We start from the raw sequence: 23227 nt of genomic DNA, 5'->3' as shown, positions 1-23227 counted from the left end.
TCATGTGCGTAAGCGTCTTCCTATTAATAGCTTCGGTTATTGTTGTGTTCCAGCACTTGGTGCGCATTGTTATGGCTTTATGTTCTGTGGCTTGTTTTGGTATGGACTGTGTATTCTCAACGCCGTTTATTCGTGCTTGAATGGCTTGTGTTGTAGTTTTCTGTGCATCGTCTACTCGTGGCGCTTTTCGTTTGGTATTTATGGGCAATCTTTGTTATTATTGTGTTTATCGTTCATTCCAACAACCCACCGGAGGTCAAGTATAACGCCAAAAATGGCATTATATCGTACGCGGGCTATGATGAGTGGGTGCATCCCCGAGCGTTTATTTAGAGGGATATTCCCTTCGTGGGTCAGGAACAGGTACCCCATTTTGGACTGTTGTAAAATGTCGTCTACTGATGAGGTGATAACGTAGTAATGATTGCAGGCAGCTCCTCTCAAGGTGTGCGTATACAGTATCCGTATAGGGCCCCGTGTCTGACCGCTATGGAAAAGATGAAGGGGATGGGGAAGGGAGGGGGAGGACGGGGAGGAGGGGGCGCCTGAGGTGGGGGTGGGAAGCTAAAAAAAGGAGGAAAAAAAGAGAGCACGCAGCGTCTGTGACTGTGCCGGTGGAGCACGCCAAGCTTTAAGTTTAGATAAGACCCGCACATGCCATAACCCGGACTTGAGCTTGCTAAAAGCCGGGGGAGAAAAACAACAGCACGCGGCAACGGGAGCGGCAGCGGCAGCAGCAGCAGCAGCAGCAGCGGCGGCGGCGGCAGCCCAAGCAGGCAGGGAGCTATCCGATGAGAGAGTGAGTTGCGTGGATCGTCCAAAGGGGCAGCGTTCCTCCAGTTCCGGTTCTGTCTGCCTGTTTGTGTGTTACACGCCGTGTGCGAATTGGGACCCCCAAACAAAAGGCTGCCACTTTCCCTAGAGGAGATCTTCCACGGCCGTGTGAGGGAGAGAGAGAGGGGAAAAGAGAGAAAGACGCACCGCTGGATGCAAAAACAAACATGAGCTCCTATTTTGTCAACCCTCTTTTCTCCAAGTACAAAGGCGGCGAGTCTTTGGAGCCAACTTACTACGACTGCAGGTTCCCACAGAGCGTCGCCCGCAGCCATACGCTGGTCTACGGTCCCGGGGCGGCCGCGCCGGGCTTCCAGCACCCGTCCCACCATGTGCAGGACTTTTTCCATCATGGCACCACCGGCATCTCCAACCCGGGGTACCAGCAGAACCCGTGTGCCCTGGCGTGCCACGGCGACGCGGGCAAATTTTACGGTTACGAAGCCCTGCCGAGGCAAACGCTTTACGGCAGCCAGCAGGAGACGAGCCTGGCGCAGTACCCAGACTGTAAATCGTCGGGAGCCTCAAACCCTGGAGAAGGACAAGGCCACTTGAATCAAAGCTCCTCTCCCAGCCTTATGTTTCCATGGATGCGACCCCACGGTTAGAACCTGCATTATTATTTATTATAGCGTATGTAATGTTCCATAGATATGTGTGTGCGCGTGTATGTGTGTGTGCGTGTGTGTGTACTGTGTAAGCAAATCATACCGAGAACATGTAGAGGCGGCACTGCAGTGCAGCACATGTCCATGCAGCTCACATTGACTGAGAGAAGCATCTATTCCGATATTTCACAACGCAGTGCAAAGTCATACTTGAAATACACGACACTTTCTTGCTTTAGAAAGGATTAACATACGGGAGGTGATCACCTGACCCAGCTAACACATTGGGGATCCTTTTATTCAAAGTAGAACTATGGCGGCCTGTAGGCGTAGAATGGTGATCCCCACACTTACTGTATATAGGGGCATGATTGTGCCTGTATTTTTATTTTCACTCCTGACAGCTAACCTTTTATTCCTGGCTTTGCTCCCCCAAAAGCCCCAGGACGACGCAACGGTAGGCAAACCTACAGCCGCTACCAGACTCTGGAATTGGAGAAAGAGTTTCTCTTCAACCCTTACCTCACCCGCAAGAGGAGGATCGAGGTGTCCCACGCTCTGAGCCTGACCGAGCGACAGGTGAAGATCTGGTTCCAGAACCGGCGGATGAAGTGGAAAAAAGAGAATAACAAGGACAAGTTTCCGGGTCAGAGGGGAGAGGCCGAGGCCGAGGAGGAGGGCAACGAGGACGGTGAAGGAGATGAGGGGGAAGAGAAGGAAGCGGAAGAGCGAGAGGAGACCAAGGAGTGATTTTATGGTCCTTTTTATGGTTATATGGCTGAAAAAGCGAAGGAAAAAAAGAAGAGCGAGGTCTCATAAACAGAGCAGGAGTCGAAAGCGCGTCATCTTTATGACCACAATTTCGTTTTGTCAAGTGGGAACAGGAATCTCAACAATATTCCTGTCATTAATAGGCACATTTAGCCCATGTCATCCCGCGGGATTGCCCATTTTCATAAAAAAAACAACAACAAAAAATTAATTATAGATAAAAAAAAAATAGGCGCTACCTTTTGTTTATTTCAACAACCGCCCTTGCAAAACAAAGCCAAAAGGGAATCAAAACGCATGTTGGATCATTTGAAAAAAACAAAAAAAAAACAACGGCCTATACGTTTGGGACAACTGCATCAAAATCATTGTAGACGACCAGGATGCAAACTGTATATAAAAATTTAAAAAAAAGCATTTCAGAGGAGACCTTGTAAACTCAACGGAGGGTTATTATGGAGTGTGCAGTCATCATCGAAGCAGTTTGTACAAACCACCCACTTTTATTATAATTATTATGATTACTATTATTGTCATTTTTTTTACCGTTCTTGTCGTTTTCTTTCCACATGGATGGCCCATAGAGCCATGAGCTCCTCACAAGCTTTTTGGGGAGGATGACCAGGGATTTGCAATCGTTCGATCTCCTTTGATGCTACCTAAACCTGGGGATAATTGCAATAGAGATTTCTAAATATAGAGATTTCATACGGTTGATAATTTGAAAGTGTTATTATATATATTTACATGCATACACACGCGCATCACGCAACAATCTATATTGTTAAGTTATGTATATGTAGCATTTACCAATTCTTTGTTGAAGACAATTAGTTGAGTCTTGGGAAGACAATTAGCTCCAAGCCAAGTAAAGCAATTAAGAGATTGTTACCAGGCACTACCTACACTTCCGAGCCTTCCTGATGTCTTTTCAGAGTTCACTCTTCGACACACTCGAGACAGTGGCACGGCTCTGGATGAATTGATAAACTATTTCCCCAACAACTAAAACTGCCTAAAGAACGCACATTGACTGCGCGGATACCTGCAAGAATTACAGCGAGTTTATTTTTTATTTGAACGTGCTGGTGAATTAGAGTAGTTCTTGTTTTGTTTGGTTTTGTTTTTGCACTGAATATAACCTTTCTGTACGTCTTATTAGATATTGATGTTAGCAATTATGCTCGTTTCCTGGTGTTTCTCCTGTGAAAGACGGCATTGTGTCCCGCCATTGTTGATGTAAAGTCACAAATAAAGATGACTCACAATCAAATCGCCCTGCTATTTTTTATTTTTATTTTATTACAGCCTCCACTTGACTTCCTCAATTCTCTCTCCCTCTCTCAAACACACATACACGCACACGAGCGCACTCGTAAACACTAAAATGTATGCATGAATAACGCCTTAGGCTTCCCATTTCACAACACAGCCCGTTAATTCATTTATATTTTAAATTGACTGAAACAATCAACACACAAAGATGGTCTCGTGGTGCTTGAAAACTGCACTAAATTTGGTCACGGTGGCAAAGGATTTTTTGCCATTTAACAATAAAAATGTATTTAATATATGTTCCTCGCGGTAAAAAAAAAAAACAAACAAAAAAAACAAAAAACAAATAAAACAAAAAAACGGTTTTTGGCTCTCGAATGACAGCCTTTTGCGTCCCATTCAGAAAGTGTAAACGGCCCAACCTCTTCCACTTTTTGATTAATCCCTTTAATAAAAGAAAACTTTAGGCTGCATTTTAAATTAAGCTTGTGATTAATAGTATTGGCGTTGAACAAACATCCTCTGCGTTGATAGAAATGCTCGGGTTTTAGAAATAGTAAGCAAGAAAGCAATCAAGCAAGGTGTGGTATGTAGCTAAACAAGGTTCACACACGTTAGACCGAAAGCAGGAAACAAAAAAGGCCTCATGTTTCAAACAAAAACTTTGCAGCTTGCATGAAATTGCTTTTGAATGATTAAATGAATCCATCAATCAATGACGTTTTGCGTAACCACACAAAGTGTGGGGTAGAGGTTTTCACCTTTTGTATACACCAACATTGACATTTCACATTGTGTTTTGCGTGCGTTTCGTTCAATTCATTTCGTGTTTTGTTTTGTCTCCAGTGAAAAGGTACTAGTACTAATTTATATATTTTTTTTGTTTTTCTTGATTTTAAGTTCAAAAATTAAGTATAAAGTTGTTCATATCATCATCATCATATTATTGCTTTATATATATATATATATATATATATATATATATATATATATATATATATATATATATATATATATATATATATATATATATATATATATATATATATATATATATATATATATATATATATATGTATATGCATATATATGTGTTTGTATGTGTGTGTATGTGTGGGTGTGTGGGTGTATTTCTTTGGTATTTCTTTGTGTTCTGTGTGTATGTATGTGTGCGTATTATCTTAACTACCCCAAATGATTACATTGTTTATCACTTAAAGAATGACCTAATTGGACGGTGCAAATACTGAAAAACTGTAATGCGTTGTTTTTTATTATCCAATTGCAATGTAATCTATTCTTTATTTATTTAGACTGCACTAAGTCTAAAAGTTGATTAGGGTTCATTGCGGAACTAATAAAAACGTAAACATAAATATTTCTCCTATGAGTGTTCCTCTATTTTTTCCCTTGCAAGCGTGTGTATGTTTATTGTGTGTGTATCTGTGTGAAAAACCAAATGGATGTTGGATCGACGGCGCATATACTTTTAAAATTTCATGTAAAAAATATCCTCCACACAATTAATATGCATTCACCATCATTTTATTATGTCCAAAAATACGAATAAAACCAGTTAAATATACGGGCTTTCCCTTTTGATTATCATGATTATTTTGGTTCGTATTAAACTAGCGGCTTATTTTACTTGTGTATACAACATCCAAATGTGTCCTATAGGTAACGTTACGTCTACATCTAAGCATTGTGAGTGTTTTCACCAGAGGGCTGACTTCAGTACTAAAGTTTAGTGTACCTGTTGTAAACTTTATTGGTGGTGTAAAGACGAGGCTGGACCGTTTTTTTTTCGTCTTTTGTGACTGGCTCCTGGCTGTTCGTTGTGTGCACGCGAAGGCCTGTACTGACCGAACTCGGATCTCATCCTAGGTGGTGCAAAATCTTTTCATCGTCAAGTTAAGTCGGGTCTTTTTGTCATGGAGCATGCAGTTATAGTTTTGAATACTGCATGTGGAAAAATATTTGCTGAATTTAACGTGTCGAATTGTGGTCTTTAATCCATTGGATTTTGGTGCTCTCCGGATCAACACATTTTACAAGTAGGCTGTTTTTACCTGAGAAATGTGTTGTGCGTTTGTGTGTGAGTGTGCGTATGCGTGTCTGTATGTGTTTGTTATTTGGACCGCTAGAGGAATGGGTCCATATTAATTTCACCGTGGCAAGTGTTGTGCGTCACGCCACTCTGTCCGGTCTTCATTGAAAAGGACAACATGTAAAGTTGGCTTCATTTGATCGGTTGATGAGGCAGTGCGTGCTCTTGATTGGACGCGTCATGTGAATGAAAGCGCGAGGGGCCTTGAATTGGATTCGTACTTGCTCCTATTCGAGTCAACCGCTTCTTATGACACGGTGCGTGTGTTTATTTGCCCTGCCTGCCATGTGCTATTTTAATTCTATCCTCACACTACATTGCAACGTGCTCTCCTATGGACCTGCCATTTTTCTTTACGCGTTATATAGTTTGACGAATCTCAGCATCTGCACTCCGTCTTTTGCGGCTGCATTGCTTTTGAAAATGTCCATATTTGCTGCATTCGAAAAAAGGGAATGGCAAAGATGGGTGCAAACATTCCTGGTTGTTAAAGGAAGAAATTTACAGCTGAGTAATAAAAGTTTACGACTCACGGCTGACCGTGATTGGCTGCAGCGAGCCACGTGGCTCACGCTCTATGAACATGAACTTTATGCTGTTGTCTATTCCCTGCTCCTTCCTTTGAATCAGCAGCAGAGCAGGCTGCAGTCGTGTAAAAGCTTGCTTTTTTCTCCACTAAAACATGGACCCGAACATGTTGTGACGCTAATTCCCTGACGCAGGGTTCTCGGGGACTGCCTCGGCGTCCCGCAGCCAGCCTACAGCAACTCTCCGTCCGGAAGACGGAAGGAAAAGGAGCTGCACAAAATGGACTTTGCCATGCTGCATCCTCATAGGCTGCGTCCGTGCGCACGAGCGAGCGTGGGCAACCAAGATGGAGCACCAATGGAGCCCCCGCAGAGTCGCCCCTCAGGTAGGACGGAGCCTTTCTCTCCTCTCTCTTCGTGCTGGGATGCCGCGCGCGTGGCCTCGTGGAAGATGCGGATGCGTGTGAGATTTTGGCAAGGTGCGCGCATGGGGCCGCGTGTGTGTTCACCTGACGTGTGCAAAGGACCCCCCAAGCCAGAGCCTGCTGGCGGGCAGCCGCACCTGAATAGACACTTCCTTGGATTAGCATTTGAACGCATGTATATGTGCGCTATGCCGTATTGTTGTAAATAGACTTTTTTTTTTTTTTTTTTGCTCAGACCCATCCTGCCATTATTACTGTATGGGCTGAGTGATCTATTGTAATTAAGTTGTTGTTGTTACACTGGAGCGTCTCCAAACAGGCTGCTGTGAATCCCACCCGTGTAGACACTCAGACAGTCAGACAGTTACATATTTGCTCTGACGTTGTGGTCGTTTCTCACAGTGCCCCCTAGCGACCAGTCGCGTTGCAATGTGGAAGTGGGCGGGGCAGCTGTTGTTTTGAGCTGCTTGGTGCTTTACTGCGGATGTCAGCTGACCCACATGAGTGTGTGTCTCCTGGTGGGCGTGCTGGTCGGCGCGGTCTGGTTTCCCAATGCTGACTTGGTGTATCGTGTTGCTTTGTGCATGTGTGAGAGAAACACTTACACACCTTGATAAGAGGTTGCATGATATCGTTTATTATCCGTCATATTTGCTGACATTAGGAATTATAATCACAGCTGTGTCAAATGGAAAGTGTGAGTGTGGTAGTAATTTGTGTATAGTGCCGAGGAGCAACTCACTAGCAAGATATACATCACCATTCTCATCAAACGCATTCCAGCTTTTGCTCTGACCGAAGTAGGCGAAAAGAGTCCGAACATATACGCGAGTGGATAACAGCTGAACTGTGTGTCTCTGACTTTCTGCGTATTTGGGCCTCGATTTTTGATTTTGAGTCAAGTCATATTAATGACCATTACACAGATTTGTATTCCTATTAGATATTTTATTAATTCCAATTCACATGTCTTTTTCCGTTTGTGTCTGTGTGTGTGTGTGTGTGCGTGCGCGTGTGTGTGTGTGTGTGTGTGTGTGTGTGTGTGTGTGTCTTTTTGAGTGTGTATTTATTCCAGAGCTTTTTGCAACTCTGCACGGATAATTGGAGGACAATCTGGTCTTTTAAAAAATCACCAATCTGAGTGTGTGTGTGGGTGTGTGTGTGCGTGTGTGTGTGCATGTTTCCCTTGTGCCAAAAATCTACAATTGCCTACTGGAAATGTAGTTATTGTTAAATGTTGCTACTTGAAGCTTCTTTAATCCATATGAGCCAAGTACTTTGTTGTCCCCTTGTGAGGCTGTGCTGCTGTGCTGGTCCCATTCTGCGCCTGCAGTGAAAAGCACAAAGTCCATTTTCATTCATTTTCATTTACAGTGCCGTTCAGTTTGGACAAAATTTAAAAAAAAAAAAAAAACAATGCTTCGTGTTTTTGCTTTTAAATAAAGGTCAATTGAAGTCATACATCTGTCCAAATCACCACATTTAGAACTCCCGACAGGGCAAAAACTTTTTCCCACTAATGGTCATAATTTATGACGTGTGGATCAACATGCAGCTCGCTGGGCACTGACTTCCAGAGTGCATAACGAGCATCAAGTCGAACACTTTCGGACGTAATTGGGACAGCTTGCGACGTTAAAATGCCTGTAGAACTGCTTTACATTGTTGGAACGAGAATTAGTCCTTATTAGTTAGGGGAGGAAAAGGATAAAACATCAGGGAAAACTGCCTAAAGCCCCCTGACTGTGTTTTCATCACGACGAAGAATGTAGAAATTGTACCATTAGAGAATACTGTCATATTGAGTAACAGCAAATGAATGAGTGAATGAATGAATGAGTGAATGAATGAATAACATAGATAATTAAATGAAATGAAATTAAATATTAAAAACTGCGGAACTTTAAATGGGCCGTTGTTTGTTTTTACGACAGGCTGAAATAATAATAATAATAATAATAATAATAATAATAATAATAATAATAATAATAATAATAATAATAATAATAATAAAAGACAATGCAAACATACGTTAAATAAATGCGATTCTGTTAAGTAATACAGGCGCCTTCCTTTTCTTTTTCTTACGTTTTATTTTTGGTTCTAAAATTACATCCGGCTAAAGTTGGTGTCAAAGTGGACCAAAAGGTAGCTTTGGAGCCGCTCAAGCCGCCCATGTGATGCGCCTGATGGGCCGCAATAAAACACTAAAACACGAGGGAAAGAATGACCTTTCAAATTGTGCACAGTGGCACAGCCTCTGCTGCATTCCAACCTCGCTCCACACATTAGGTTCACTGTTCAGCTTTTATTTACAGCCCAAACCTTTATGGCTTGTGCTGTTTGTTGTTCGACACAATTTTGGTGGTTTTAAGCGATATTAAAAAAAAACACAATTTAAATTCATTTGTTGAGCTATGACGGGTGACGTATACAGTTACAATTTATAATGGTTTTAAAAAGTAAAAAAAAAAAAAATCGCACAATGAACAGGAACATTTTTCACGACCGTAATCGACATTTGATCATCCATTCCAACGTACACGGCATGCTGCCTGCAAACATTTGCTGCAGACACGGATGGACACAGAGTATGCCAAGGTGAAAGGAAGAAACGTTTTATTGCAAGCCACTTCCTTGTCTTTGTTGGGGTTTTTTTTGGGCTATTGAGACTCCCAAACAACAGGGAAAACAACGTCGCGCAACGTAGTGCACTATACACACAGCCTGTATTTGCATATTTTAATAACTGTGGGATAAATACGACTCTCATATTAATATGGCTTGTTGAAAATTTTGAATTCCATTGGTTATTTGCAAAAAAAAAAAAAAAACACGCATTACTTATTTTTGGTTAATTTCCGTGGGTTATAACTACACGAAAAAATCACTTTAAATTGCCACTCAAACAATTTATCATGTCAGAACAAAAATGTACAGCGATTACAATATCCTTGTGGAGTTGAACAAATCACAAAGAGTGCAGACAATCGCTCAGGTTTTTCATGTTGGTGGTGGGCCTCAAAAGCAATTTCCAAAGTCATTATTTGTCGCTCAGATAATCATCAGTTTGCCTGCACCGCGCGGTCGCAGGAATGCACATGCACGGATGACGGTATCCATGCACTCAGCATTACACAAACTGCGAAAAGTGTGCTACAGAGGTCGCTTTGTCAGGGTTTATACCTGCGGTTGCATGTGTGAAGAAATTCTACCTAGGGACAGGATTTTTTATAATATAATATTATGAATATGATTGTTGTTGAAAGCCTTTGTTAAACGGTTGTGCTTTTAATAGAGGCTATCTGGCTTTACAGCAGAGATACTTTTTGGTGAGCTGGGAAACATCACTATATAGTTTTATTGCCCCCACACAACAGGCAATAAATGCCCCCCCCCCCCCCCCACACACACACACACACACACACAACCACCACCACTTTCATTGCGGCAGAAAAAAAAAACGTTTCGAAATTGCTCACACGTCCTACAATTCATCGAGCCGTGGAAAGATTGACACCATGCGAGAAAGTCATCAATGTGGCTTAGATAAATATGAACGACAACTTTAATTTGCAATATTTTTATTGGAGAAAGCCTTTGTGCGTGTTAAACTTATTTGCGGGAGAACCATTCATTGTTTTGGTCCCAGTAAAAGACCTCGAATAAAATTGTACCAACTATACAAAATGTCCTTAATGTGTCTTCAGGCATGATTTTGTTGGGGATTTAAACGCGAACGTGCTCCACTGGTAATCAACAGTCTGACGCCTTTATAAAAGTAAACACCTTGTTCTTGGTGGATGCGCTCACAACAAGAGCACGCACTGCGTGTGTCACTTCCACTGTTTATCGGCATTTTGCACTAATGCTCCATGCAGCTCTGGGCTACAAGCTACAGTTTCTGCTGCGCTCCTGCCTCGCCATTGGTGGAGCCGGGTCAGCTGACTGTCATATTGTCTCGAAGCGAGCCAAGCGACGGCTATAACACTCGGCTTTGTGCGTCTTAACCGGAGATTGCAAATTAATAATATTGAATCGTCAAAGTAGCAGGGAGGCAGACAAGTGGAGGTACTGTCGGGGGGGGGGGCACAGAAAAAAAAGAGAAGAGCTCGCGGAAAGGTGTGGTTGGCTGACACGCGGGAAGGAGATTTACTGGGAAGGAAGATTGAAAAGAGAGCGATAAAGAAGTGGGGAGAGTTGGAGAAGAGGGTTACGAGGCAAGGTATGAATTCTTATTTCGCAAACCCGTCGCTCTCCTGCCATTTATCCGGCGGCCAAGAGGTTTTGCCCAACGTGCCCATCAACTCCAGCACCTATGACACAGTCAGACATTTCTCGTCGTACGGCGCCGCTGTGAGCCAGAATCATCGGATATACGCTGCACCTTTCTACTCGCCCCAAGACAACGTGGTGTTCGGCTCCGGTCGGGCTCAGTACGACTATGGCTCCAACGTCTTCCTGCAGGACAAGGACGTACTGCCCAGCTGCAGGCAAACAAACATGCATGGACTCAGCAGCGCGCAGAACCATATCGGCCAAGACTACGCTTTGGAGCAGGGCAGGGCGGCCCAGGAGCAGAAGAGCAACATCCCGATCTATCCGTGGATGCAGCGCATGAACTCACACAGCGGTGAGTTTTACTAGCAGCAAATAAATTAAGGAAATGGGTCCGTTTTACGATTTGTCTCACCAAGAGAGTAAGCTACTTTTTATGGCCCCATAAAACATGACTGTATCCCCTTGACTTGTAGATGCGGGGCCTTTTGCATGTGCAAACAAACAGCTTTAAGATCGGGAAACTCTCTTACGTACTTTTGTGTATTCATTCAACTAAGGTGTAAAACTTTGAATGCCCCCCTCCCCCCTTCCACACGCGCATTACAACAAAACAACAACAAAATCCATAATGAACGGGCAACTTTGTACTCCAGCAGGAGTTGGCTACGGCACAGACAGGCGCAGGGGACGTCAGATCTACTCCCGCTACCAAACCCTCGAGTTGGAAAAGGAGTTTCACTTCAACCGCTACCTGACCCGGCGCAGACGCATCGAGATTGCCAATGCGCTCTGCCTGACCGAGCGGCAGATCAAGATATGGTTCCAGAACCGACGCATGAAATGGAAGAAGGAGAGCAACCTGTCCTCCACGGTGGCCGGAGCGGAGTCCACGCCAGCCACGCAAGACGAGGAACACACTGCTGCGGGCGCTATCAAAGAAGACAAGGAGGACGACGACAAGAAAACTAAGGAATAGTTCCAGCAGATACAAAACGGAACCCCAACATTACTACCTAAATATGGAGCTGAAAAGGGACGACACTGCATGATGGCTCCCCCCTCCTCGTGTTCCTCATATCAAAGGGTGATCAGCCTTAAAAAAAAAAAAAAAGAAAAAAAGAAGAACAAAAATCACAATAATTAAGGACAAATTCTGAACCCTGTGACTCTGGATCACTCTTATGTGTTATTTTTTATTTTTATTTTTGATGTTTTGAGTGTCACACTTGTATTGTGAAAATAATTAAAAATAGAAGTATTAATTCCGACATTATTCTTATGTCACTATACTATATGTTTTCCCCACGCAGCCCATGCATCACTGTGAAGTATCTGCTCACCAAATACAGTATTAAGATAGAGTCTCGACATTCCACGGAAGGAAAGAATCGGACCATTATTTTTGGTCAGCGTGTGTGTGTGTGTGTGTGTGTGTGTATATATATATATATATATATATATATATATATATATATATATATATATATATATATATATATATATATATATATATATATATACATATATATATATATATATATAGTACACATGGGTCTTGCAGAAACTTGAGCATTGCACAAGTGCACACATACGCACACACTTACAAAAATGCACACGCACGCACAAACACACACACCTACACACACACACACACACACACACTCAGAAATATGTGCCTGTAAGTAGGCGAATCAGACTAATCTGATATTATGCAAATCCTTAAAGGATGAATGTGCATTTAGTTGCTTATAGATAGACAACGCATACCACCAAATTGTGCTCCCCAAGCATTTTTTTTATTTGTCCCTTTGCCACTATTCTTTGTGAGATTTGTACACGTCCTCATTTTTTTATTTCGAAAGTCATGTTTTGTCGTGTATCATTGAATAAAATATTTGTAAAACTTGCATTTTGTTATGTGTGTTTTGTATGCGGGTCATCATTACGTGATTTGTGCGGAGTTTCGTTTTTTAATTAATTAAGTCATGCAGGAACGTTAGTTTCGTCACTGTTACAGAAAGACATTATGGACTTTGAATATATGTTCAAATCATTTAAAGAAAACGTTTTTGCCATAGATTGTAGTCAGAAAACATTTTCTTATTCAAAATGAGTTCAATATTTTCAACTCATGGGCTTTATTGAAATGTCAAGATCTTGAATTCATATCATAATTACATTCGTTTTGTGCTTTTTACATTTCGTGCGGTTTTATTTCTTTTTTTTTTCACGGGAAAAGAGAGAGTGCATGGCAGGGGCTGGTTCATCGCGTCCGGCAGCGGCCGGTCTTGGCCAAATCCAAACAGCAGATGACGCTCTTGTCCTACGGTGTTCCAATTTTTCGCGAAAGGCTGCTTGCCTTTTCCCTAGCAGCACCTCAAAGTTTACTGGACACGTTTTTGCTATTCATCAATATCCCCATTGAGCATCAACGCCAATTTATGACTGGCCAACATGCACACGTGATCCCATACAAATAGGCCATATTTGGGCAGAGCGCATCGGATCAAGGATTAAAAAAAAAGATACCAAAGACTTCTCCACCTATAAATTCAGGATTTTTTTTTTTTACGGAGAGCCTGATTTTTTTTTTTCTCTTTCAATCGGGGCTACCAAGAAAAGCAATGATAACCACAAATGAGAGAATAAGAGCAAGGTCCATCCAGCAAGCATTTCGGTGCTAAAAGTGTAAACATATATTTAAAATGAACGCTTATGTTGACAGCTGCAATGCGAGGCAAGCGGGAGAGACAAGTTCTCCAATGTTTGGCTACGGTGTGGCGGGGCGCGGGTCCAGCGTGTGTCACGGAAGCGTCAATGGGAGCGCCGTATTTACTCGGCCCGTCCCCACCGGCTCGGTTCGACGGGACGAGATGCAAACCAGCCTGGGAGGCAGCCCGGTGCCTCCTGTCCCCCCGGGACGCCACACGCACTCTGGCCCAGCCGCGCGCGACTCCGGCGAGCTCCTGCGCTGCGGTGGCGGCGGCGGCATGGACAGAGCCCCGGAGAGGAGCGCCAAGTCCGGCGGCAACCGGAGCCAGGAAGGCTCCAGAAGTGCCGAAACCACGCAAACGGGGTCTCGGAACGCAAACGGCAGCCAACAGCAGCCACGCAGTGAGGGCGGACCGCAGATTTATCCGTGGATGACCAAACTGCACATGAGCCACGGTAAACTTTCTATCTTCTCATTCCCTTGCTCTTTGAGTCTGCTCCAGTTCTTTTCGAGCGGTCCACTTTTCCCTCTTGAGTTTTATAGGCCAAACGCAGGAAATAATAAAAACTCGCGGTCATAAATTTTATGACAAAGGCATCCATTGCTCGTAAACCTGCTCTATTACGGCGAAGAGGTGATGTGAAGGCTGATTTATGATGCAGTAATTGGACCACAAGATCGAACTGTGAAAAAAAATATCAAATGATATTACGTATCCATCCCTAAGTATTATTTTCTTTATTGCTTGCTTTACATTCCTTCCTTTACAGCATACACGGTTTTACATGATTAGCCTGTGTGTGCGCGCGTAACTGTGTGTTTGAAGCTCTAGCCTTAAATTGAACTCTGGGAAACACCAATGACCTGACCCAAGCCTGAACTTTTCACCTCAAAAAGATTTGAATAGGCATGCATTTTTGCACGCACTGGAGCCACAAGTTAGCTGCAGGCTGCAGATGCACAGTGGACACTTATACTGAAAATCATGTTTTGTCTTACTTCATATGCAAACATCCCTGCAGCAGGCAGCCAGACAGACAGGCAACACGCCGCAGGGTGGGTTAATAATAATTGACTGGGCCCGTTCCGTGTGTGCAGGTTTGCAATAGCACAAAACAGTTGATGAAATATTCCTAGTTTGAATTTGATTCTATTACTACATTGTTACAGTCTAACAGGCCCACACGATGGCCGCAATTCATTAGGTTCGAATGTGTTATATTGTAAAATGACACATAACAAATACTCTTAGTATAGAATAAAAATAAGAATAAAATAAAATACATTTTTTATTTTATAGAATAACAATATTCTTATTAATCTTTGTGCCGGTCTTTTACGTTTCTATACTGCATGCATCACCAGCCCACAAATTCATAAGAGATATTTTGTGATATCTATTCACGCAAGAGATATCTTGCGTTGCGGTATATAACCAATATCCAAGTGTTGAAATGTGAAATGTTCATTTTCTCAATTGTGCCACGTTTAAAGACATGACACGAGAGGCCAAATATTTGACAAATCTCAATATGATGTAACGTACATCAATACAACGTGAGGAAACATTTACAGTGGTTCACGTTTGCTCACGGTAAATCAATTTAATAGCTTGTTTATTTATTTATTTATTTTAGGGCTGTACAGATCATTTATTTGATCTGCACAGAGTAGTCACACTATAGGTGGAACATTTAAGGAACTTTTGAACTTAACCCTAATACATTTTGAGTGTTTAGTTTGTCCTTTTAATCGCATGCCGCACTTTGTTTTCGTCATTGTCTCGCTCCTTTTAATGCCCCATTCCTACCCAAGGTGTATCATTTGACTATAGCTGAAAGAAATGTTTTGGTTTTGGATTTATAGGTTATGGACAATGCCTCGATTTTAGATGTTAAATTAAACTCGGATGAGCTCGTGTTTTTTTCTGTCATTAATGTTTGTAGCATTTCAAGTGTAATAGGGGAGCCTCATCACATTCTTGGCAATTGAAGAAACGCCTTCCGAGTGCTAACTTTAATTTGTGATTTTCTTTCAACAGAATCAGAGGGCAAGCGCTCGAGGACCAGCTACACTCGCTACCAAACGCTGGAGCTGGAGAAGGAGTTCCACTTCAATCGCTACCTGAGCCGCCGCAGGCGCATCGAGATCGCACACACGTTGTGCCTGAACGAGAGGCAGATCAAGATCTGGTTCCAGAACAGAAGGATGAAGTGGAAGAAGGATTCAAAGGTAAAAGTCAAGGAATAAATGGAAGTGGACCGGTGTGACACCCAGTGCGCAAAGTGCTGCCTGACCTCCCGGTGAACTGCGGGGAGCAATGACATCATGACACCGCGCCGTGGCTCTTCATCACCAATTATGCGTCACTAGTCTCAGTTTGGGATCCAGTTTATTGACTATTACTCACTTTGACCAATTGGTTTACGTTACTAAATGAATTGGTGCGCGATGCGACGATAAGACCACTTTGGAGCGAGAAGCAGAAGGGCGCTGCAAGGCCAGTCATCCACGTTCCTAAATGGGATTAGAACTTGAATGAAGCCACGTCAGTTTTACCCCCAACTTCATGTGGTTTAAAAAAAAAAAGTTTTTCTGTCTGTTCTCCATGTAACATTCTGTATGTGATGCGTTCAGTGGGGTGTCTTAGAAAATGACTGAAATCATGTATCCCAAGACAACTGTATGTGATAATACTGTGATGTGCAGCAAAAAAAGAAAAAATCGTCTTTGTAGACTTTCGATGCCTCGGAAATAAAAAAGCATCATTACTTCATTGTTGACTGTAACCAATAAACTGATTACATGCACTGTCTGTGTTGTATACACTCATTACGTTGTTGATTCTGTGACATTTGACAGTGGTTATGCCTAATTGCGGTGTAATCAAATGGTTTAAAAATGAGGTAAGGTTCAAAGCGTCGCCATTTTTATTCCGCTTCGGAAGCCACCATGCAATCTCTTTAACCGAGTGACAAACGCGCAATGAAGTTTTAGGCCCCCATAAAACTTTATTGCCCTCGTTTCCAGACAGACGGTTTCCTGTTTTGCCAGGAGAAGGAAGGGAAGCCCTAGCTCGCCTGTGATAATACACCCCCTTCCCAAGCAAACAACAACTTGGATGCAAAAATGTGCTTTCCTTTTGACAGGACACCATATGCTGGTACCGTCCAGAACATACTTTTTCAAACGCACGGTTGCCTAGTTGGCTTTAATGCAAATCTCCTCCGTGATCAAAAAAATAAAATAGCACGAATAATAGGGACTTACCTCATGATTCCTCAAACCACGTTGTCAAAAAGAAGAGATTCCGCGTCCACTTCCTCTGCATGGGTTCTTCTGGGCCCAACGTGGCCTATAAGTTGACAGTCTGAATGGAATCCCCCTTCTTTTTCCCACTGTCCCCTTTTCGGCTACTTTAAAGTTTACAAGGTTACATATGCCAATTGGCCGGATCAGGCCCTGTGAATGGTGCTTGGGAAGCACGTGGTGTCATTTAAGTGGCTTTTATGGCCTAGAAGAGCTGACAAACCTTCGATATATACACACCATATATAATCTTAACTATCCGGCCATCGCAGCTGCTGGCTGGTTGCATTCATGCGCCATATCCAGGGCCACAGAGAGCTCACTGCTAGCGGAGATGAGGAAACTCGGATAATGCATGCTTCTGGATGGACCCAAGCAGTAAGTTGCCTCTCAAGCCTATACGTTTGGTTCCCTTGCTTTAAAATATTTTGATGGTTTTTTTTTTTTTTACACGTTACATTTTATTGAAGGGTGCTGGGTCTAATTTTTAGTTGTTGTTTCAGTCACCGCATGTCACTGTTCTTTTTTCTTTAATATTATACTCACTTTGAAAGTAAAAAAAAAAAAGATCTCAAATTGATGCGCACGTTGTCGTTTTCGACGTGTGTGATGAGAGAGCGCAGCGTCATTTTGCCTTGGTGCAGACCCATGTCAAAACTATTTGCAAAGATTCCACTTTGCATGTGCAAAAGCAAACATTTTCAAAAATATATAATTGTTGACATGTTGTCAGCATTGTCTGAATTAAATACTGTAGACGTGTGAGCTGTTGTGGGGTAGTGTGATTTGTCTTGTGTGTTCTGTGCTCGTGTGTGTGAGTGCGTCTGTGTGTGTGTGTGTGTGTATGTGTCAGGGCCACAAGCTGCTCGGCACGTTTTCAGCCACTCATTTCCTCATAACATTTATAAGATCTTCATTTTTACTTCAATTGTCTGTTTGTGACAGACTCATTTTATTGCAACAACAACATTGGCCCCGTTCAACAATGTGTTATTTGTTAGATTTACACATTTTCTGTCGCGCAGGCCTAAGCGAATACACTTCCGTTAGGGGGCACTGTGCAACACACTCCTTTTGAGTGTGCTCGTGTCTGTTTACTTTTGTGCGTGCGCGCGTGTGTGTTTATGGGAATGCTTTTAGGCCAAACCCTAACGCTTGTTGAGCTGTATTCAGTCGAATAATTATTAAACGTTGTAACTACAAAGTTTTGACGAAGAAATTGTCAAAAGTTAAAACAGACCCATAAATGTCCTTTTATATGAGCATAACTTTTTGGACAATTTGTGGAGACCATGTGTTGCAAAACTGCACATTTTGATGATATACTTAATGAATAGCTACATATTTTTTGCGCTATAAAGCCCTGGGATTGAAAGTGAAACAATGCAAACATTCGCTTTCACTGACACCATGTCACCAAGTGCATTAACTGTTTTTTTGTTTCTTTCTCTGACCTAGCTAACACGGTCATTATTCAACAGGCACAGGTCACTTCCGGGTTAATTTTGCTTTGTCTCTACCCATATTGGAAGCATCACGTCCAAGCACTGCATCGTGCCACCTGAATTTAGTTACAATGTCAAAATAAAGTCGTATTATTTCTGACCTGACTAGAATATGAAAAATATGTTTTTTTTCTATTCGTAGACAAAAGCCTGAGGAGGGTTTATTTTTAGCTTTGTGGTGAAAACCACTGGTCTTGGATGCCTCTTCTCGGTCATTCTACAGTGAGGACTTTTCTAGGTCATATCTGCTCGTTCTGAAATAAATCACTGAAGGGGAAATTTGATCAAAACGATCAAACAGCGGATAAAAATAGAAACGGTAAAGAACACATGTTTCTTATACAAATTAATACATCCCAAGTATTTAAATCGGAATTCCTTTGAAAACAGGCAAACAAAACATATATTCATTTTTTTAAAAACCGACGCAACAAAGATTGCAATGTCTACATGATTTATTTGGTGCATAATAAATATGTGATATTATGGAAAAGTGTTTCCTTCATGCAGAGCAATGAGCAGGCCGAACATGAAGAGCAAGCTTCTTTCAACCCAAATCTTTGTAAATTGCAACATTCCGTAACTGGTTGATTCGTTTCTTTTTTTTTTAAAGCCAGATACAGCAAAGCTGCTTTACAGGTTATTTGCAGGAAGGTATTTAGAAAAAAATGAGCCAAAGAAAAGGAAGCTACAAATTACAATTACGTATATTTTCTGGAAAATAAAAACAATAACACGAAGTTGATAATAAGGAATACAATTTCAATATTTCATTAAATATGCAGTTGAATAACCCCAATAACCACCCCCCCCAAAAAAAATCAAACAAACAAACATTTCATGTTTTTGCATATTTGTACATTTATTTGCGACGCTTCCTCTCGCTCGACTGCAAAAGATTCCTTCAGGCGCCACGTTTGATCTGGTGTCTCCTTTGTGTGTTGCAGATCATTCCACGGCTGAGGGAGAAGTAGTGCGTGGACGTGTCGCCTGTCCACCTGTCTTGTGGCGGAGATCTGACACTTCTTGCAGCTTTTTATGTGCTTGAAGGCCTGCAGCTGCCTGCCTGCTTGTCGCAGAAAGAAAGGTTGGACCTGTACTTGGCTCGTTAGACCTCAGCGTGCACTGAAATTGTTGCGAAAGCTATACTTGAAGTTGCACAGTGAACTGATTTAACATGGAGCTGAAATGTAGGGCAAAACAAGCACTCGGATTCCTGCCCGGACATATTCCATATTCATATTCCACCTCTCACGACTGTCTGCATTTCATTCAAAGGTTTTTATTGTTCTTATTTGAAGTGGACGATATAGCTTATCCTTACTGCGCCTGTGGGGGGAGGGGCGCGTCCGTGCACTCTCTTCTTTTAAGGGCTTGATTAAAAGCGCGTTAAGGCCATTTAATCAGGGATATTGCAGCGCCTAGGTCAGGTGCCACTGGGCCGCCAATTTACTCACGGAACCACCACATAGTCTGCGTTTCGAAGATACACGTGTACAGCTTTTAATTAGCAAAGGGGCTGTTTAATTAGCCCTCCGATGAATAAATGAAACAGCCAAATAATCCGCCCGAGGGCCTCATCTTTTTCACTTGTACATTATAACAAGTTATTGAACTCGGTACGCGATCTGAAAGCCATTTGTGCCGAGAAGGAATTCATTGGTGTCCCTCCATCAATAATCCTTGGCAGTGAACTATTGGAGGCAGTCGAACGAGCGGGGTGAAGCGCAGGTCAGCCTGTCTAACTGATATTAAAATGCATCCTCGCGGAGCAACAATCTAGTCCGCTGCTTCCACCTAAAATAACACATTTCATTTTTACCGGCTTTTTGTTGTTTTAACAAGGTGAAATCGTATCATTGTTTGAACCTATCGCGCACTTCCACTAGAATCAATACCATCGATTCACAATCTGGGCTCCGTTTGCCGTTTTTAATAACCCACAAACAGGGCCACATGTCCGATATGACATTTTTCATCCCAGCCTTTTCTCATTAGCTTCCAGAGTGGCAGGAAGAAAGGTTAGCGAACGGTCAGTATGGTAATGGCAAGCAGAGAAGAAATGCTTGGGAACAATGGAAATGTATTTTTCATCTGCGCTGTCAAGCCAACCCTTTGTATAGGCTGTGCATTTCGAACTGAATATTCATATAGGCGCTATCTCAAAGGAGGACATGCTCTATTCATTGTGTTTGCGCTCGTATTGGTCATGTTTAAAACAACACGATACAGTTTTTGATTTGATGTGACGTTGAGGCTTCATCACAAGAAGGCGGAGATCCGTATTAGTTGTCTATATGTACCCTGTAGAACCGAATTTGCGTAGAGTTAAAAACAATCGCAAATACGTCTCTACGGGAATACATGGGCAGCTGAAAGTCACCACCAGCCTCGGCCTACATTTCGTGACACTCCTATTGGGTGTCCCGCTAAATGCATAGTTGGGAGACACCATGCAGCCACATCCGGGGAGTGCGAGCTACCGTGCCCGACCTCGTGAAACACGTTGCGAACCAGCGGTCGTTTAAAGCTGACTGATTTACAGCTTTTATTGCGCTATAAAAGGCTTCCAACATCTTTGCAAGCGCTAATAGAAATGTCATGTGCCTTTTCCACAGAGAAGGGGCCGCAGTCGCAGCATGCATTATGGTCATGGATTATTATCATTATTATTATTATTATTATTATTATTATTATTATTATTATTATTATTATTATTATTATTATTATTATTATTATTATTATTATTATTATTATTATTATTATTACTACGATGCGCTCAGGTTGAACAAAAATACGTTCAATGAGTCAGCCTGTGAGGGTTAGTTAAGACAAGAGAGTATGCAACGTTCAAAAGTTCCATCAAGAATAGCAGAGCTGATGTGGTCACTTCTTGAGACAGGATCAGCATTTGTAGCTGGATGCATTTCCAAATGGCAGCGACACCAAAATCTGTTTCACTTGAGATGAAATGAGCAAAACAAACGTATACAAATACAAATCACAAATCACCTGCGTCTTTATGAATATCTTTTACTCTCAGATGGAAAAGTATCGTCCACTCATTTGCATTATGGCTTTGTGGTTTGAACTTGGCTGTATAGTGCTTCTCTGAGGAAAACCATGTTTTTTTTTGTTTTGTTATGTTTTTTTTTTTTTTTTTCAAACTTCAGGTGTTGGGATAGCAATATCCAATATACGCTATTGCATACCTTGCCACCAATACTAATAAGTTCACAGGTCAATGTATAGAACTCAGTAGGACTAAACTTGTTTTCAGCTGTACTCACAATCATTGACAGAACATGCCAAAGATAGACAATTTAGGGCAGACAATATGGCTAACTGGGGTTTCTCATTTTCTTTATTTTTGTGTTCTGCATAAGGATTGTACTTTTCTGAAATTTTGGATCCAAATTCCCTCCGAAATAAACTTTATTGCCTCATCAGTCATATTTTCTTTAGCACAACTCATGCAAGGATATGTTTCTGAGCACAGAAAAAACATGAGATTATATTTTTTTGTTTGGGAACATTGAATATCATGACATTTTTGTTTAAATTCAACAACTAAGCAATTCAGTCAGGTGGCTGTCTAACTGAAATGCTTAGTTGTTGGTTTTAAACAAAATTGACATTTGACTAACCGGTTTCGATTTGACAAGTTGTCGAATTCAACTGCTTCTTTCCTGGTTCCTCAGTTTGCTGGTTCTGGTTTTTATTTTGTGTGTGGTTTATGGGTAAAGTTCCCATTCAAACATAAATCAATCTTACCTATTTTGACACACCATAATATGCTGCCTGGCTGCTATGTGGCATGTGGCCATATAATCACACTTTAAAATTTTGGTCAGTGATATTGACGCTCTCAAATCATTGCAATTAAAAACGAATAACCTTTTTTTTTTTAGCTGTGCCTGTGTATTTTTACATTGTAATCTTTCTGTTAATCCATCCATCCATCCATTTTCTTTGGCCGCTTATCTTCATCATGGTCGCTGGCGCCTATCCCAGCTGGCTTCAGACATTAGGCTGGGGTCACCTTGAAGTGGTTGCCAGCCAATTGCTGTGCACACTAAGGACAAATTAGAGTGTCCAATATACCTGCAATGCATGTTTTTGGAATGTAGGAGGAAGCAGGGAGTGCCCGGAGAGAAGTCACATTGGCACGGGGAGAACATGCAAACACCACACAGGAAGGCCAGAGTCAATTGCAATTGCAATCTCCGGTGTCTTAACCGTGAGGCAGACGTGTTAACCACTGTTCCACCACTACCCCCTTTCTGCAAATCCCATTTACTAAATTGACTTAATGCAGTAAATACAGTTTTAACTGAAAACAACAAAAATATGCCCTGATTCAGTTAAGCTGTGGCCCATGCAGGTAGGCCTAAAATTCAGCCACATCCCCTGAGATTCACAGACCAAATTGCTGCCTGACATTTTCATGCTCGAAAAAAACAATTGTTTGTCGTAGTAACACTGGTGTTGAATTGGGAAAGTATGACTTGGGATTAGCTGTGGCACACTCGATTATAACGTGGCTGGTCATCTATCTCTGTATACCAGGAGGTCACCAACCTGTTTGAAACTGAGAGCTTTGGGCACACATAAATTCCGAGGGCTACAGTTCAACGCAAACCTCTGAGAATTCTACTCTAAATATTTTTGCGGTAAATCGTGGTCATTCCACATCCTACTATATACTATTATAGTTTGACATATATAGATGATGTCAATGCAGAGTGATTTGTAATTAGGATTGACACACAAAAGGCTGGATGAAGTTTACTGATAATGCTCACAGATGTATAGGGTACTTATATGGTTCTTTGACACTGCATACCCCATGTGACATCATGATGGTAA

The 23227-nt window shown here is 42.0% G+C and overlaps 3 protein-coding genes and 1 long non-coding RNA gene across 5 annotated transcripts in view; all 4 read left to right on the top strand.

Annotated features, from left to right (window-relative positions):
• Nucleotides 1-598: 598 nt before the first annotated feature.
• On the top strand, nucleotides 599-3444 carry hoxc8a (homeobox C8a). The gene is made up of 2 exons (XM_088408799.1): nucleotides 599-1437; nucleotides 1882-3444. Exons 1-2 carry the CDS (start codon nucleotides 1002-1004, stop codon nucleotides 2190-2192), a joined length of 747 nt encoding a protein of 248 aa, XP_088264925.1. The 5' UTR covers nucleotides 599-1001; the 3' UTR covers nucleotides 2193-3444.
• Nucleotides 3445-6231: 2787 nt separating this feature from the next.
• The window catches only part of LOC148428010 (uncharacterized), a 32989-nt gene continuing 15993 nt past the window's right edge, over nucleotides 6232-23227 (top strand). The window contains exons 1-2 of the long non-coding RNA XR_015864849.1: nucleotides 6232-6511; nucleotides 19306-19445. This is a non-coding gene — a long non-coding RNA (uncharacterized LOC148428010). The remainder of the gene's footprint in view (nucleotides 6512-19305; nucleotides 19446-23227) is intronic.
• hoxc6a (homeobox C6a) lies at nucleotides 10414-12246 on the top strand. Of its 2 annotated transcripts, none has more exons than XM_088408376.1 (2): nucleotides 10414-11183; nucleotides 11488-12246. In XM_088408376.1, exons 1-2 carry the CDS (start codon nucleotides 10778-10780, stop codon nucleotides 11805-11807), a joined length of 726 nt encoding a protein of 241 aa, XP_088264502.1. In that variant the 5' UTR covers nucleotides 10414-10777; the 3' UTR covers nucleotides 11808-12246. The 2 variants fall into 2 exon arrangements, with proteins under 2 accessions (XP_088264502.1, XP_088264501.1); XM_088408375.1 differs by having other exon boundaries at nucleotides 11485-12246.
• hoxc5a (homeobox C5a) lies at nucleotides 13537-16281 on the top strand. Its single transcript, XM_088408377.1, has 2 exons — nucleotides 13537-13999; nucleotides 15586-16281. The coding sequence occupies exons 1-2, from the start codon at nucleotides 13537-13539 to the stop codon at nucleotides 15792-15794; spliced, it is 672 nt and encodes a 223-aa protein (XP_088264503.1). The 3' UTR covers nucleotides 15795-16281.

This window comes from Hippichthys cyanospilos, chromosome 2 (genome assembly GCF_059441005.1).
Source record: "Hippichthys cyanospilos isolate Australia breed blue-spotted pipefish chromosome 2, RoL_Hcya_1.0, whole genome shotgun sequence".
Classification (NCBI taxonomy): domain Eukaryota; kingdom Metazoa; phylum Chordata; class Actinopteri; order Syngnathiformes; family Syngnathidae; genus Hippichthys; species Hippichthys cyanospilos.
This window is presented reverse-complemented; position numbering and strand designations above follow the sequence as displayed.

Coding starts and splice junctions, on each gene's coding strand:
- hoxc8a (XM_088408799.1), top strand. CDS start 1,002: ATGAGCTCCTATTTTGTCAACCCTCTTTTCTCCAAGTACAAAGGCGGC. Junction 1,438..1,881: donor TCCATGGATGCGACCCCACG/GTTAGAACCTGC, acceptor CTCCCCCAAAAG/CCCCAGGACGACGCAACGGT.
- hoxc6a (XM_088408375.1), top strand. CDS start 10,778: ATGAATTCTTATTTCGCAAACCCGTCGCTCTCCTGCCATTTATCCGGC. Junction 11,184..11,484: donor GCGCATGAACTCACACAGCG/GTGAGTTTTACT, acceptor TTTGTACTCCAG/CAGGAGTTGGCTACGGCACA.
- hoxc5a (XM_088408377.1), top strand. CDS start 13,537: ATGAACGCTTATGTTGACAGCTGCAATGCGAGGCAAGCGGGAGAGACA. Junction 14,000..15,585: donor CAAACTGCACATGAGCCACG/GTAAACTTTCTA, acceptor TTCTTTCAACAG/AATCAGAGGGCAAGCGCTCG.